Source organism: Dromaius novaehollandiae, chromosome 33, assembly GCF_036370855.1.
Source record: "Dromaius novaehollandiae isolate bDroNov1 chromosome 33, bDroNov1.hap1, whole genome shotgun sequence".
Taxonomy (NCBI): domain Eukaryota; kingdom Metazoa; phylum Chordata; class Aves; order Casuariiformes; family Dromaiidae; genus Dromaius; species Dromaius novaehollandiae.
The window spans coordinates 235681-249254 of record NC_088127.1 but is presented as its reverse complement, the minus strand read 5'-3'; the positions used below and the strand labels follow the sequence as shown (position 1 = coordinate 249254).

At 69.0% G+C, this 13574-nt stretch overlaps 1 protein-coding gene across 1 annotated transcript in view; it reads left to right on the top strand.

Annotated features, from left to right (window-relative positions):
- The window catches only part of NOTCH3 (notch receptor 3), a 62128-nt gene that overhangs the window by 12913 nt on the left and 35641 nt on the right, over window positions 1-13574 (top strand). The window contains exons 7-16 of the mRNA XM_064499419.1: window positions 635-790; window positions 1608-1793; window positions 2701-2814; window positions 3694-3807; window positions 4918-5151; window positions 6763-6873; window positions 8582-8774; window positions 8855-9000; window positions 10441-10554; window positions 12286-12405. Coding sequence (XP_064355489.1) covers window positions 635-790; window positions 1608-1793; window positions 2701-2814; window positions 3694-3807; window positions 4918-5151; window positions 6763-6873; window positions 8582-8774; window positions 8855-9000; window positions 10441-10554; window positions 12286-12405 — 1488 coding nt within the window. The remainder of the gene's footprint in view (window positions 1-634; window positions 791-1607; window positions 1794-2700; window positions 2815-3693; window positions 3808-4917; window positions 5152-6762; window positions 6874-8581; window positions 8775-8854; window positions 9001-10440; window positions 10555-12285; window positions 12406-13574) is intronic.

Sequence of the window (13574 nt, the reverse complement as noted above, 5' to 3'; positions counted from 1 at the left end):
GGGGCAGAAGCACCCTGGGGCACCCTAGACATGGGGTGGGCACCCCTGGCATGGAGCAGATGCACCCTGGGGCACCCATGGTGTGGGGCAGACACCCCTGGCATGGAGCAGATGCACCCTGGGGCACCCATGGTGTGGGGCAGACACCCCTGGCATGGAGCAGAGGCACCCTGGGGCACCCATGGTGTGGGGCAGACACCCCTGGGATGGGGGAGATGCACCCTGGGGCACCCATGGTGTGGGGCAGACACCCCTGGCATGGGGCAGAGGCACCCTGGGGCACCCTAGACATGGGGTGGGCACCCCTGGCATGGGGGAGATGCACCCTGGGGCACCCATGGTGTGGGGCAGACACCCCTGGCATGGGGCAGAGGCACCCTGGGGCACCCTAGACATGGGGGGGGCACCCCTGGCATGGGGCAGAGGCACCCTGGGGCACCCATGGTGTGGGGCAGACACCCCTGGTATGGGGGAGATGCACCCTGGGGCACCCTAGACATGGGGTGGGCACCCCTGGCACGGGGGAGATGCACCCTGGGGCCCCCCCACGGCGCATGGCGGGCCCCCCCCCCCAAGTCGCAGCCGGCGCGGGGGGCACCCCAGGGTGCCGCTGAGGCCGGCGGGCCCCCGCCAGGGCTGCTGTGCCACCTGGACGACGCGTGCGTCAGCAACCCCTGCCACGAGGACGCCGTGTGCGACACCAACCCCGTCAACGGCCGCGCCATCTGCACCTGCCCCCCCGGCTTCACCGGCGGCGCCTGCGACCAGGACGTCGACGAGTGCTCCATCGGTGCGCGGGCACCCACGGGCGGGGGGGGGGCACCCATGGGTGGGGGGCACCTACAGGTGGGAGGTCTGGGTGCAAAGGGACACCTATGGCCCAAGGGTGCAGCACAAGGGACACCCACACATGCATGACCGGGGGAGGACACGGCAGGAGCGGTGGCACCCTTGGGTGGGGGACACCCATGGGAGGGGGCACCCATGGGCCAAGGACGCAGGCAGAAAGGGCACCCGCTGCTGGGATGCGTGGTTGGGGGAGAAAAGGAGCAGGGTCACCCTTGGGAGGGATGGGTGGCACCCTCAGGTGGTGGGTACCCATGGGTGGGGGTCCACCCTTGGGTTGGAGGCACCCTCAGGTGGTGGTGGGAACACCCTTGGGTGGAGGACGCCTATGCGTGGTGGGCACGTCTGAATGGGGGGACACCTATGGGCATGGGGAACGCTCATGGGTGGGGGACGCTCATGGGTGGAGGACGCTCATGGGTGGGGGACACCCGTGGGTGGTGGACACCCATGCGTGGTGGGCACGTCCGAATGGGGGGACACCTATGGGCATGGGGGATGCTCATGGATGGAGGACGCTCATGGATGGAGGACGCTCATGAGTCAAGGACACCCTTGGGTGGTGGACACCCATGCGTGGTGGACACCCATGCGTGGTGGGCACGTCTGAATGGGGGGACACCTACGGGCATGGGGAACGCTCATGGGTGGAGGACGCTCATGAGTCAAGGACGCTCATGGGTGGTGGACACCCATGGGTGGGGGACACCCCGGGAAGGTGGTGGCCCCGGGGTGCTGACGCCCGCGGGGGCGCCCGGCAGGCGCCAACCCCTGCGAGCACTTTGGGCGCTGCGTGAACACGCAGGGCTCCTTCGAGTGCCGCTGCGGCCGGGGCTACGCGGGGCCCCGCTGCGAGACCGACGTCAACGAGTGCCTGTCGGGGCCCTGCCGCAACGAGGCCACCTGCCTCGACCGCATCGGTGACTTCACCTGCATCTGCATGGCCGGTGAGTGCCACTCCGCCGTGCCACCCGCCCTGCCACCAGCCCCACCTTGGTGAGGGCCTCGGTGGGTGTCACCTGCCCCCGGGTGCAGCCTCTGCCCTGGCGCTGTCACCTGTCCTGGTATGGGAGTTGGTATGGACCTGGCATGGTCCCCCGTCCCGGCATGGGACCAGCCATGGTCCCCTTTCCTGGTATGGGGCTGCCACCATCTCCTGTCCCTGCCATGGGACCTGGTGTGGTCCCTTGTCTTGGCATGGGGGCTGGTATGGACCTGGCATGGTCCTCTGTGCCTTGCATGGGACCTGGCGTGGTCCCCTGTCCTGGCATGGGGCTGCCACCATCTCCTGTGCCCACCATGGGATCTGGCACTGTCCTCTGTCCTGGCATGGGGCTGCCACCATCTCCTGTCCCTGGCATGGGACCTGGCGTGGTCCCCTGTGCCTGGCGTGGGACCCGGCATGATCCCCTGTCCTGGTATGCCCTGCCACCATCTCCTGTCCCTGGCATGGGAGGTGACATGGGACTGCCACCATCTCCTGTCCCTGGCGTGGGACCTGGCATGATCCCCTGTCCTGGCATGGGACTGCCACCATCTCCTGTCCCTGGCATGGGAGGTGACATGGGACTGCCACCATCTCCTGTCCCTGGCGTGGGACCTGGCATGATCCCCTGTCCTGGCATGGGACTGCCACCATCCCCTGTCCTGGCATGGGAGGTGACATGGGACTGCAACCATCCCCTGTCCCTGGCACGGCCACTGTCCCTGTCCCCATCCCTGCCTCCCCTGGGGCACCCCTTGGCCCGGGGGCACCCTGACGTGCGGCGAGTTGCTCGGGTCTCAGCACCGGGGGTGGCGTCATGGGGGTGGCATGGCGGGGGTGGCATGGCGGGTGACACGGTGGCATCGCAGGGTTCAGCGGCACCTTCTGCGAGCTCGACGTGGACGAGTGCCAGAGCAGCCCCTGCGTCAACGGCGGCCGCTGCCGCGACGGCGTCAACGGCTTCAGCTGCTCCTGCCCCGCCGGTGAGCTGGGGACACCAGGGACACCGGGGACATGGGGACACTGACCACCCCGGGCACCCCAGGGGGACACCAGGGACACGGGGAGACCGGGGACACCAGGCATCCCAGGGGGACACCAGGGACATGGGGATATGGGCAAACCAACCACCCCACCTGGCACCTTGGGGACACCAGGGACTTGGGGACACAGGGACATGGGGACATGGGGAGACCAGGGACACTGGGGACACCAGGGACATGGGGACATGGGCAAACCGACCACCCCCCCGGGCACCTCGGGGACACCAGGGACTTGGGGACACAGGGACACCGACCACCCTGGGGACACCGGGCACCCCGGGGACACCAGGGACACGGGGACATGGGCACCCCGGGGCCACCGGGTACATGGGAACCTTGAGGACACCGGGCACACGGGAGCCACTGGGCACACGGGCACCCCAGGGCCACCAGGCAATGAGACCCCTGGGGACACCAGGAGCCCTGGGGACACCGGGCACGCAGGGGATGTGGGCACAAGGGGCACCGTGGGGACACCAGGACATGGGGACCCCTGGGGACACCGGGCACCCTGGGGAGACCAGGAGCCCTGGGGACACCGGGCACGCAGGGGATGTGGGCACAAGGGGCACCGTGGGGACACCAGGACATGGGGACCCCTGGGGACACCGGGCACCCTGGGGAGACCAGGAGCCCTGGGGACACCGGGCACGCAGGGGATGTGGGCACAAGGGGCACCGTGGGGACACCAGGACATGGGCACCCGCGGGACATGGGCCACCCTGGGGACACCGGGAACCGTGGGGACAAGGGCGCCCGGAGGAGGGGGGCACCCTGGGGACACGGGGCGCCCCGGGGTGACGCGGCGCCCGCCGCCAGGCTTCGCGGGCCCCATGTGCCAGACGGACATCGACGAGTGCGCCAGCACCCCGTGCCGCAACGGCGCCAAGTGCCTGGACCGGCCCAACGGCTACGAGTGCCGCTGCGCCGAGGGTGAGCCCCCGGCACCCCGACCCCCCCCCCCGGGCACCCCCAGCCTCCTTGAGTCACCCTGACCCCCCCCAGGCCCGTGGGTGCCCCCCACCCACGGGTGCCCCCGGTCCTGCCCACGTCCTCCTGCACCCATGCGTCTATGGGTGCTCCTTCTGCCTGCACCCTTGGCCCGTGGGTGTCCTCTTCATGCCCAAGTCTCCTACATGGGGTGCCCCCCACCCAAGGATGTCCCCCCACCCAAGGGTGCCCCTACTCCTGCCCATGTCCTCCTCCACCCATGCATCTGTGGGTGCTCCTCCTGCCTGCACCCTTGGCCCATGGGTGTCCCCTTCGTGCCCAAGTCTCCTACGTGGGGGTGCCCCCCACCCATGGGTGCCCCTTCTCCTGTTCTCCCCCACCCATGCATCCCAGCCCTTCTGCAGGCACCCATGGGTGCCCCCCACCCATGACTGCCCCGCTCCTGCCCTTGTCCTCCTCCACTTATGCATCTTGTCCCTTAATGCCTGCACCCTTGGCCCGTGGGTGTCCCCTTCGTGCCCAAGCCTCCTACATGGGGTGCCCCCCACCCAAGGATGTCCCCCCACCCAAGGGTGGCCCTACTCCAGCCCATGTCCTCCTCCACCCATGCATCTGTGGGTGCTCCTCCTGCCTGCACCCTTGGCCCATGGGTGTCCCCTTTGTGCCCAAGCCTCCTACATGGGGTGCCCCCCACCCAAGGGTGTCCCCCCACCCAAGGGTGCCCCCTTCCTGATCATGTCCCCCACCCAAGGGTGGCCCTGCTCCTGCCCGTGTCCTCCTCCACCCATGCATCTGTGGGTGCTCCTCCTGCCTGCACCCTTGGCCCATGGGTGTCCTCTTCATGCCCATGTCTCCTACCTGTAGGTGCCCCCCACCCAAGGATGTCCCCCCACCCAAGGATGTCCCCCCACCCAAGGGTGCCCCTACTCCAGCCCATGTCCTCCTCCACCCATGCGTCTGTGGGTGCTCCTCCTGCCTGCACCCTTGGCCCATGGGTGTCCCCTTCGTGCCCAAGCCTCCTACATGGGGTGCCCCCCACCCAAGGGTGCCCCCCACCCACGGGCGCTGCCCGCCCCCCCCCCCCCCCCGCAGGCTTCGAGGGGCCGCTGTGCGAGCGCAACGTGGACGACTGCTCGCCGGACCCGTGCCACCACGGCACCTGCGTGGACGCCATCGCCGGCTTCGCGTGCGCCTGCGCCCCCGGCTACACGGGCTACCGCTGCGAGGTGCAGCTGGACGAGTGCCACAGCAGCCCCTGCCGCCACGGCGCCAAGTGCATCGACCGCATCGACCACTACCAGTGCAACTGCCTGCCCGGCACCTCGGGTAGGGGGCCCGCCCCCGCGGTGGCCCGGCGGGGTGGCAGGGCCGATGGGGACGGCGCTGGGTGGCGTGGTGGCCCGTTGGGTTGCGGTGGGTGATGGGAGTGGCACCAGGTGGCATGGTGGCCCATCGGGGTGGGATGGGAGATGGGTGTGGTGCTGGGTGGCGTGGTGGCCCATCGGGGTGGGATGGGAGATGGGTGTGGTGCTGGGTGGCGTGGTGTTCCATCAAGGGATGCGTGATGGGAATGGCACCAGGTGGCATGGTGGCCCATCGGGGTGGGATGGGAGATGGGAATGGTGCTGGGTGGCGTGGTGGCCCATCGAGGCATGGGAGATGGGGACAGCGCCGGGTGGCATGGTGGCCCATCAGGGTGGGATGGGTGATGGGAATGGTGATGGGTGGTGCTGTGGCCCATCAGGGTGGGATGGGAGATGGGCATGGTGCTGGGTGGCATGGTGTCCCATCAGGGTGGGATGGGAGATGGGCATGGTGCTGGGTGGCATGGTGGCCCATCAGGGTGGGATGGGAGATGGGCATGGTGATGGGTGGCATGATGGCCCATTGGGGTGGGATGGGTGATGGAAATGGTGATGGGTGGTGTGGTGGCCCATTGGGGTGGGATGGGTGATGGAAATGGCACCAGGTGGCATGGTGGCCCATCGGGGTGGGATGGGAGATAGGCATGGTGCTGGGTGGCATGGTGGCCCATCGGGGTGGGATGGGAGATGGGCATGGTGATGGGTGGTGTGGTGGCCCATTGGGGTGGGATGGGTGATGGAAATGGCACCAGGTGGCATGGTGTCCCATCAGGGTGGGATGGGTGATGGGCATGGTGCTGGGTGGCATGGTGGCCCATCAGGGTGGGATGGGTGATGGAAATGGCACCAGGTGGCATGGTGTCCCATCAGGGTGGGATGGGTGGTGGGCATGGTGCTGGGTGGCATGGTGGCCCATCAGGGTGGGATGGGTGATGGAAATGGCACCAGGTGGCATGGTGTCCCATCAGGGTGGGATGGGTGATGGGCATGGTGCTGGGTGGCATGGTGTCCCGTCAAGGGATGGGTGATGGGCATGGTGCTGGGTGGCATGGTGGCCCATCAGGGTGGGATGGATGATGGGAGTGGCACCAGGTGGAATGGTGGCCCATCAGGGTGGGATGGGTGATGGGCATGATGCTGGGTGGCATCGTGTCCCATCAAGGGATGGGTGATGAGCATGGTGTTGGGTGGCATGGTGGCCCATTGGAGTAGGATGGATGATGGGAGTGGCATCAGGTGGAATGGTGGCCCATCAGGGTGGGATGGGAGATGGGTATGGTGCTGGGTGGCATCGTGTCCCATCAGGGCATGGGATGGGTGATGGGCACAGCGTTGGGTGGCATGGTGCCCCATTGGGATGGGATGGGTGATAGGTACAGCGTTGGGTGGCATGGTGACCCATCATTGCATGGAATGGGTGATGGGCACGGTGTTGGGTGTCATTGTGTCCCATCAAGGCATGGGATGGGTGATGGGCACGGTGCTGGGTGCGATGGGGGCATGGGAGGGGCGGTGGGCGCAGCACCCCGGGGTGCAGCACCCGGGTGACACTGGCGGTGCCCGCCCGCGCCAGGCGTGAACTGCGAGGTGAACTTCGACGACTGCGCCAGCGACCCCTGCGACTACGGCGTGTGCCAGGACGGCATCAACCGCTACGACTGCATCTGCAAGCCTGGCTTCACAGGTGGGATGGCACCCATGGGTGCCCCTGACCCATGCTGGGGGGTTGGGTGGCCAGCACGCTCAGAGGGACCCATGGGGTGCCATGGCCAGTGCACATGGTGGTGCCCGTGGCCACTGCACACAGCAGTGCCCGCATCGGGTGCCTGCGTTGGGTGCCCACCATCGGTGCCCATGGTCATTCTCCATGGATGGTGCACACGTGGTGCCCTGGGGAGATGCCCATGCCTACCGTGGGTGCCCACCATGGGTGCCCTTGGCCATTCCCCATGGATGGTGCCCACTGGGGACCCTGGGGAGATGCCCATGGCCTCACAGCAGTGCCCAACATCAGGTGTCCACCATGGAGGTCCACCACGGGTGCCCATGGCCATTCCCCATGGATGGTGCCCACTGGGGACCCTGGGGAGATGCCTGTGGCCACACAGCAGCACCCACTATGGGTGCCCATGGCCATTCCCCATGGATGGTGCCCACTGGGGACCCTGGGGAGATGCCCGTGGCCCCATAGCAGTGCCCAACATCAGGTGTCCACCATGGGGGTCCACCATGGGGGTCCACTATGGGTGCCCTTGGCCATTCCTCATGGATGGTGCCCACTGGGGACCCTGGGGAGATGCCCGTGACCCCATAGCAGTGCCCAACATCAGGTGTCCACCATGGGGGTCCACCATGGGGGTCCACTATGGGTGCCCTTGGCCATTCCTCATGGATGGTGCCCACTGGGGACCCTGGGGAGATGCCCGTGGCCCCATAGCAGTGCCCAACATCAGGTGTCCACCATGGTGCTCCACCATTGGTGCCCTTGGCCATTCCTCATGGATGGTGCCCACTGGGGACCCTGGGGAGATGCCCGTGACCCCATAGCAGTGCCCAACATCAGGTGTCCACCATGGGGGTCCACCATGGGTGCCCTTGGCCATTCCTCATGGATGGTGCCCACTGGGGACCCTGGGGAGATGCCCGTGACCCCATAGCAGTGCCCAACATCAGGTGTCCACTGTGGGTGTCCACCATGGGTGCCCATGGCCATTCCTCATGGATGGTGCCCACTTGGGACCCTGGGGAGATGCCCGTGGCCCCATAGCAGTGCCCAACATCAGGTGTCCACCATGGGGGTCCACCATGGGTGCCCTTGGCCATTCCTCATGGATGGTGCCCACTGGGGACCCTGGGGAGATGCCTGTGACCCCATAGCAGTGCCCAACATCAGGTGCCCACCATGGGTGCCCACCATGGGTGCCCTTGGCCATTCCTCATGGATGGTGCCCACTGGGGACCCTGGGGAGATGCCCGTGACCCCACAGCAGTGCCCATCATCAGGTGCCCACCATGGGTGCCCGTGGCCATTCCTCATGGATGGTGCCCACTGGGGACCCTGGGGAGATGCCCGTGACCCCATAGCAGTGCCCAACATCAGGTGCCCACCATGGGTGCCCTTGGCCATTCCTCATGGATGGTGCCCACTGGGGACCCTGGGGAGATGCCCGTGGCCCCACAGCAGCACCCAACATCAGGTGTCCACCATGGGGGTCCACCATGGGTGCCCACCATGGGTGCCCATGGCCGTTCCCCATGGATGGTGCCCTCATGGTGCCCTGGGGAGATGCCCGTGGCCCCACAGCAGCGCCCGCCATGGGTGTTCATGTTGGGTGCCCGCCTCGGGTGCCCACCACGGGTGCCCACCCCCGCCGTCCCCCCCCCCCGCCCAGGCCCGCAGTGCAACGTGGACATCGACGAGTGCGCCTCGCAGCCCTGCCGCAACGGCGGCACCTGCGTCGACGGCGAGAACGGCTTCAGCTGCCTGTGCCCGCCGGGCACCCGCGCCCCGCTGTGCCACCCGGGCGCCGAGCCCTGCCGCAGCAGCCCCTGCGCCCACGGCGCCTGCCGGGACCTGGGCGACGGGTGAGTGGGGCCGCGGGGGGGCCGTGGGGCGATGCCCACCCGGGACGGGGCGCCCGGCGCCCACGCCACCCTCTCCGCAGGTTCGCCTGCGACTGCGAGCCGGGCTGGGCCGGCCCCACCTGCGCCCGCAGCACCCACGGGTGCGAGTCGCAGCCCTGCCAGCACGGCGGCACCTGCAGCCCCCACGCCGGCGGCTACCGCTGCGCCTGCAAGGAGGGATACCAGGGTACGGCCCCCGCGGGGACGCCGGGACCGCCCCGGGGGGGACGCCCCGGCCGCCCTGCGGACATCCCCGCTGCCACGGGGCCACCCGGACCACCCCGGGGATGGTGGGACCACCCTGGGGATGCCCTGGCCACCCTGGGGACATCCACACCGCCACGGGGCCACCTGGACCACCCCGGGGATGGTGGGACCACCCTGGGGATGCTGGGACCACCCTGGGGACATCCTCACTGCCACGGGGCCACCTGGACCACCCTGGGGATGCTGGGACCACCCTGGGGATGCTGGGACCATCCTGGGGCCACCCCGACCACCCTGGGGACATCCCCGACTGCCATGGGGCCACCTGGACCACCCTGGGGACACTGGGATCACCCTGGGGGTGCTGGGACTGCCCTGGGGACATCCTCACTGCCATGGGGACACTGGGACCACCCTGGGGACGCTGGGACCACCCTGGGGACATCCCCACCGCCACGTGGCCACCTGGACCACCCTGGGGACACTGGGACCACCCTGGGGATGCCCTGGCCACCCTGGGGACATCCCCACCACCATGGGACCACCTGGACCACCCTGGGGATGCTGGGACCATCCTGGGGCCACCCCGACCACCCTGGGGACACTGGGATCACCCTGGGGATGCTGGGACCACCCTGGGGACATCCCCACTGCCATGGAGACAGCTGGACCACCCTGGGGATGCTGGGACCACCCTGGGGACATCCCCGCTGCCACGGGGCCACCTGGACCACCCTGGGGACACTGGGACCACCCTGGGGATGCCCTGGCCACCCTGGGGACATCCCCACCACCACGGGACCACCTGGACCACCCTGGGGATGCTGGGACCATCCTGGGGGTGCTGGGACTGCCCTGGGGACATCCCCACCACCACGGGACCACCTGGACCACCCTGGGGATGCTGGGACCATCCTGGGGCCACCCCGACCACCCTGGGGACGCTGGGATCACCCTGGGGATGCTGGGACCACCCTGGGGACATCCTCACTGCCATGGGGACACTGGGACCACCCTGGGGGTGCTGGGACCACCCTGGGGACATCCCCACCACTGCGGGGACATGCTGTGCCCCCCGGGGACCCCCTGTCTGCCCTGGGGACACCTGGACTGCCGCGGGGACCCCCTGCCCTGGCACTGCTCCCCTGCCCACCCCAGGGGCACCCTGACCGCCTTGGGGACCCCCTGCCCACCCTAGGGACCTATTGGACACCCTGGGGACCCCCAGCCCTGGCATTGTCACCTTGCCCACCCTTGCCCACCTCAGGGACACCCAGAGCTCCTCGGGGACCCCCTTACCCCCTTGAGGACCCCTGAAGCTGGTCCCTGTCTCCCACCATGCCCACGTCCCCGCCATGCCCACGTCCCCACCATGCCCGTGTCCCCAGTGTCCCCACGTGACATGGCACTCGTCCCCCAGGCACCCACTGCCAGACGGACGTCAACGAGTGCGCGCCGAACCCCTGCCTGCACGGGGGCACCTGCGTGGACGGGGTGGGCACCTACCGCTGCCTCTGCGCCCTGCCCTTCGCAGGTGGGTGACACGGGTGCCACCGCGGGGGGGGGGGGTGGGACATGGGGTGACACCTGCGGGAATGGGGTGGCACTGCCCTGCCAGGTGCCAACGGCACTGTGCTGGGTGCCCATGATGCCATGCTGGGTGCCTGGTGGCCACCGTGCCCTGATGGGTGCCCACGGTGTCCTGATGGGTATTGGGTGCCCTGATGGGTGCCCATGGTGCCGTACCGGGTGCCTGGTGACCACCGTGCCCTGATGGGTGCCCATGGCATCGTACCAGGCCCCTGGTGGCCACCGTGCCCTGATGGGTGCCCATGGCATCGTACAAGGCCCCTGGTGGCCACCGTGCCCTGATGGGTGCCCATGGTGCCGTACCGGGTGCCTGGTGGCCACGGTGCCCTGATGGTTGCCCATGGCATTGTACCAGGCCCCTGGTGGCCACCGTGTCCTGATGGGTGCCCATGACATCATACCAGGGTCCTGGTGGCCACGGTGCCCTGATGGTTGCCCATGGCATCGTACCAGGCCCCTGGTGGCCACCGTGCCCTGATGGGTGCCCATGACATCGTGCCAGGCTCCTGATGGCCTCCATGGCTTGATGGGTGCCCATGGTGCCATACCGGGTGCCTGGTGGCCACCGTGCCCTGATGGGTGCCCATGGCATCGTGCCAGGCCCCTGGTGGCCACCATGGCTTGATGGTTGCCCATGGCATCGTACCAGGCCCCTGGTGGCCACCGTGCCCTGATGGGTGCCCATGGCATCGTACCAGGCCCCTGGTGGCCACCGTGCCCTGATGGGTGCCCATGGCATCGTACCAGGCTCCTGGTGGCCTCCATGGCTTGATGGGTGCCCATGGCATCGTGCCAGGCCCCTGGTGGCCACCGTGCCCCGAGGGGTGCCCATGGCATCGTGCCAGGCCCCTGGTGGCCACCGTGCCCTGATGGGTGCCCATGGCATCGTGCCAGGCCCCTGGTGGCCACCGTGCCCCGAGGGGTGCCCATGGCATCGTGCCAGGCCCCTGGTGGCCACCGTGCCCTGATGGGTGCCCATGGCATCGTACCAGGCCCCTGGTGGCCACCGTGCCCTGATGGGTGCCCATGACATCGTACCAGGCCCCTGGTGGCCACCGTGCCCTGATGGGTGCCCATGGCATCGTACCAGGCCCCTGGTGGCCACCGTGCCCTGATGGGTGCCCATGGCATCGTACCAGGCCCCTGGTGGCCATCGTGCCCTGATGGGTGCCCATGGCATCGTACAAGGCCCCTGGTGGCCACCGTGCCCTGATGGGTGCCCATGGCATCGTACCAGGCCCCTGGTGGCCATCGTGCCCTGATGGGTGCCCATGGCATCGTACAAGGCCCCTGGTGGCCACCGTGCCCTGATGGGTGCCCATGACATCGTGCCAGGCCCCTGGTGGCCGCGGTGCCCTGATGGGTGCCCATGGCATCGTGCCAGGCCCCTGGTGGCCACCGTGCCCTGATGGGTGCCCATGACATTGTACAAGGCTCCTGGTGGCCACCGTGCCCTGATGGGTGCCCATGGCATCGTACCAGGCTCCTGATGGCCTCCATGGCTTGATGGGTGCCCATGGTGCCATACCAGGCCCCTGGTGGCCACCGTGCCCTGATGGGTGCCCATGGCATCATACCAGGCCCCTGGTGGCTGCGGTGCCCTGCCGGGTGCCCGGTGCCGTGCCGGGTGTCCTGACGGGTGCCATCTCTTCCCTCCCCCCCCCCCTGCCCCCAGGCCGTAACTGCGAGCGGGTGCTGGCACCCTGCGCCCCCAACCCCTGCGCCAACGGGGGCCTCTGCGTCCCCACCGCCGACTACGAGGGCTTCAGCTGCCGCTGCCCCCCCGGATGGCAAGGTGGGGGCACCCCTGGGCCCTGGCGCCCCCCCGCCCGGGCACCCCCTGCCTGCCATGGCACCCCCGTGGGGCACCCCGACCCTCTCCATGGGCACCCTGACCCCCACCCCCTGGGGCATCCTGACCCCTCTATGGGCCCCACAACCCCCCCCCCCCGGGCACCCTGCACCCCCCTGGGCACCCCAACCCCTCCATGGGGCACCCCAACCCCCCCCCCCCGGGCATCTTGACTCCTCTATGGGACCCACAGTCCCCCCGGGCACCCTGCACTCCCCCCCGGGCACCCCATCCCCTCCATGGGGCACCCCAACCCCCCCAATGGGTCACACCCACCCCCCCCCGGGCATCCTGACCCCTCTATGGGACCCACAGTCCCCCCGGGCACCCTGCACTCCCCCAGGCACCCCAACCCCTCCATGGGCACCCCAACCCCCCCCCAATGGGTCACACCCCCCCCCCCCCGGGCATCTTGACTCCTCTATGGGACCCACAGTCCCCCCGGGCACCCTGCACTCCCCGCCCCCCCGGGCACCTCGAACCCCCCCACCCAGCACTCTGCCCCCCCCAGCCACCCCGATCCCTCCATGGGCGCCCTGACACCCCCTCCCCCCGGGGCGCCCTGACACCCTGACCCCCCCTGGGCACCTCAACCCCTCCCCCCTGGGCACCCTGACCCCTCTATGGGCACCCTGACCCCTCCCCTGGGCACCCCTCCCCACCAGGCACCCTGACACCCCCCCCCATGGGCACCCCTGGGCCTCCCTAACCTGTCCTGGGTGCCCCCGACCCCGGTGCCCCCCTGCCCCCACCTCTGCGCCCGCTGCCCTCTGGCCCTGACCTTGTGCTCTTTGTCCTCTGACCCCTGACCCCTTATCCTCTGACCCCTGACCCCTGACCCTGACTCTCCCTGACCCCATGTGCCCTATGTCTCCCTGACCCCGTGCCCTCTGACCCCTGACCCCATATCCCCTGACCCTTTGCCCTCTGACCCCTGACCTTGTGTCTCCCTGACCCTCTATGTCCCTGACCCCATGTCCTCTGACCCCATATCCCCTGACCCCGACCCCATATCCCCTGACCCTCTGACCCCTGACCCTGTGCCTCCCTGACCCTGTGCCCTCTGACCCCTGACCCTGTGTCTCCCTGACCCCTGACCCTCTATGTCCCTG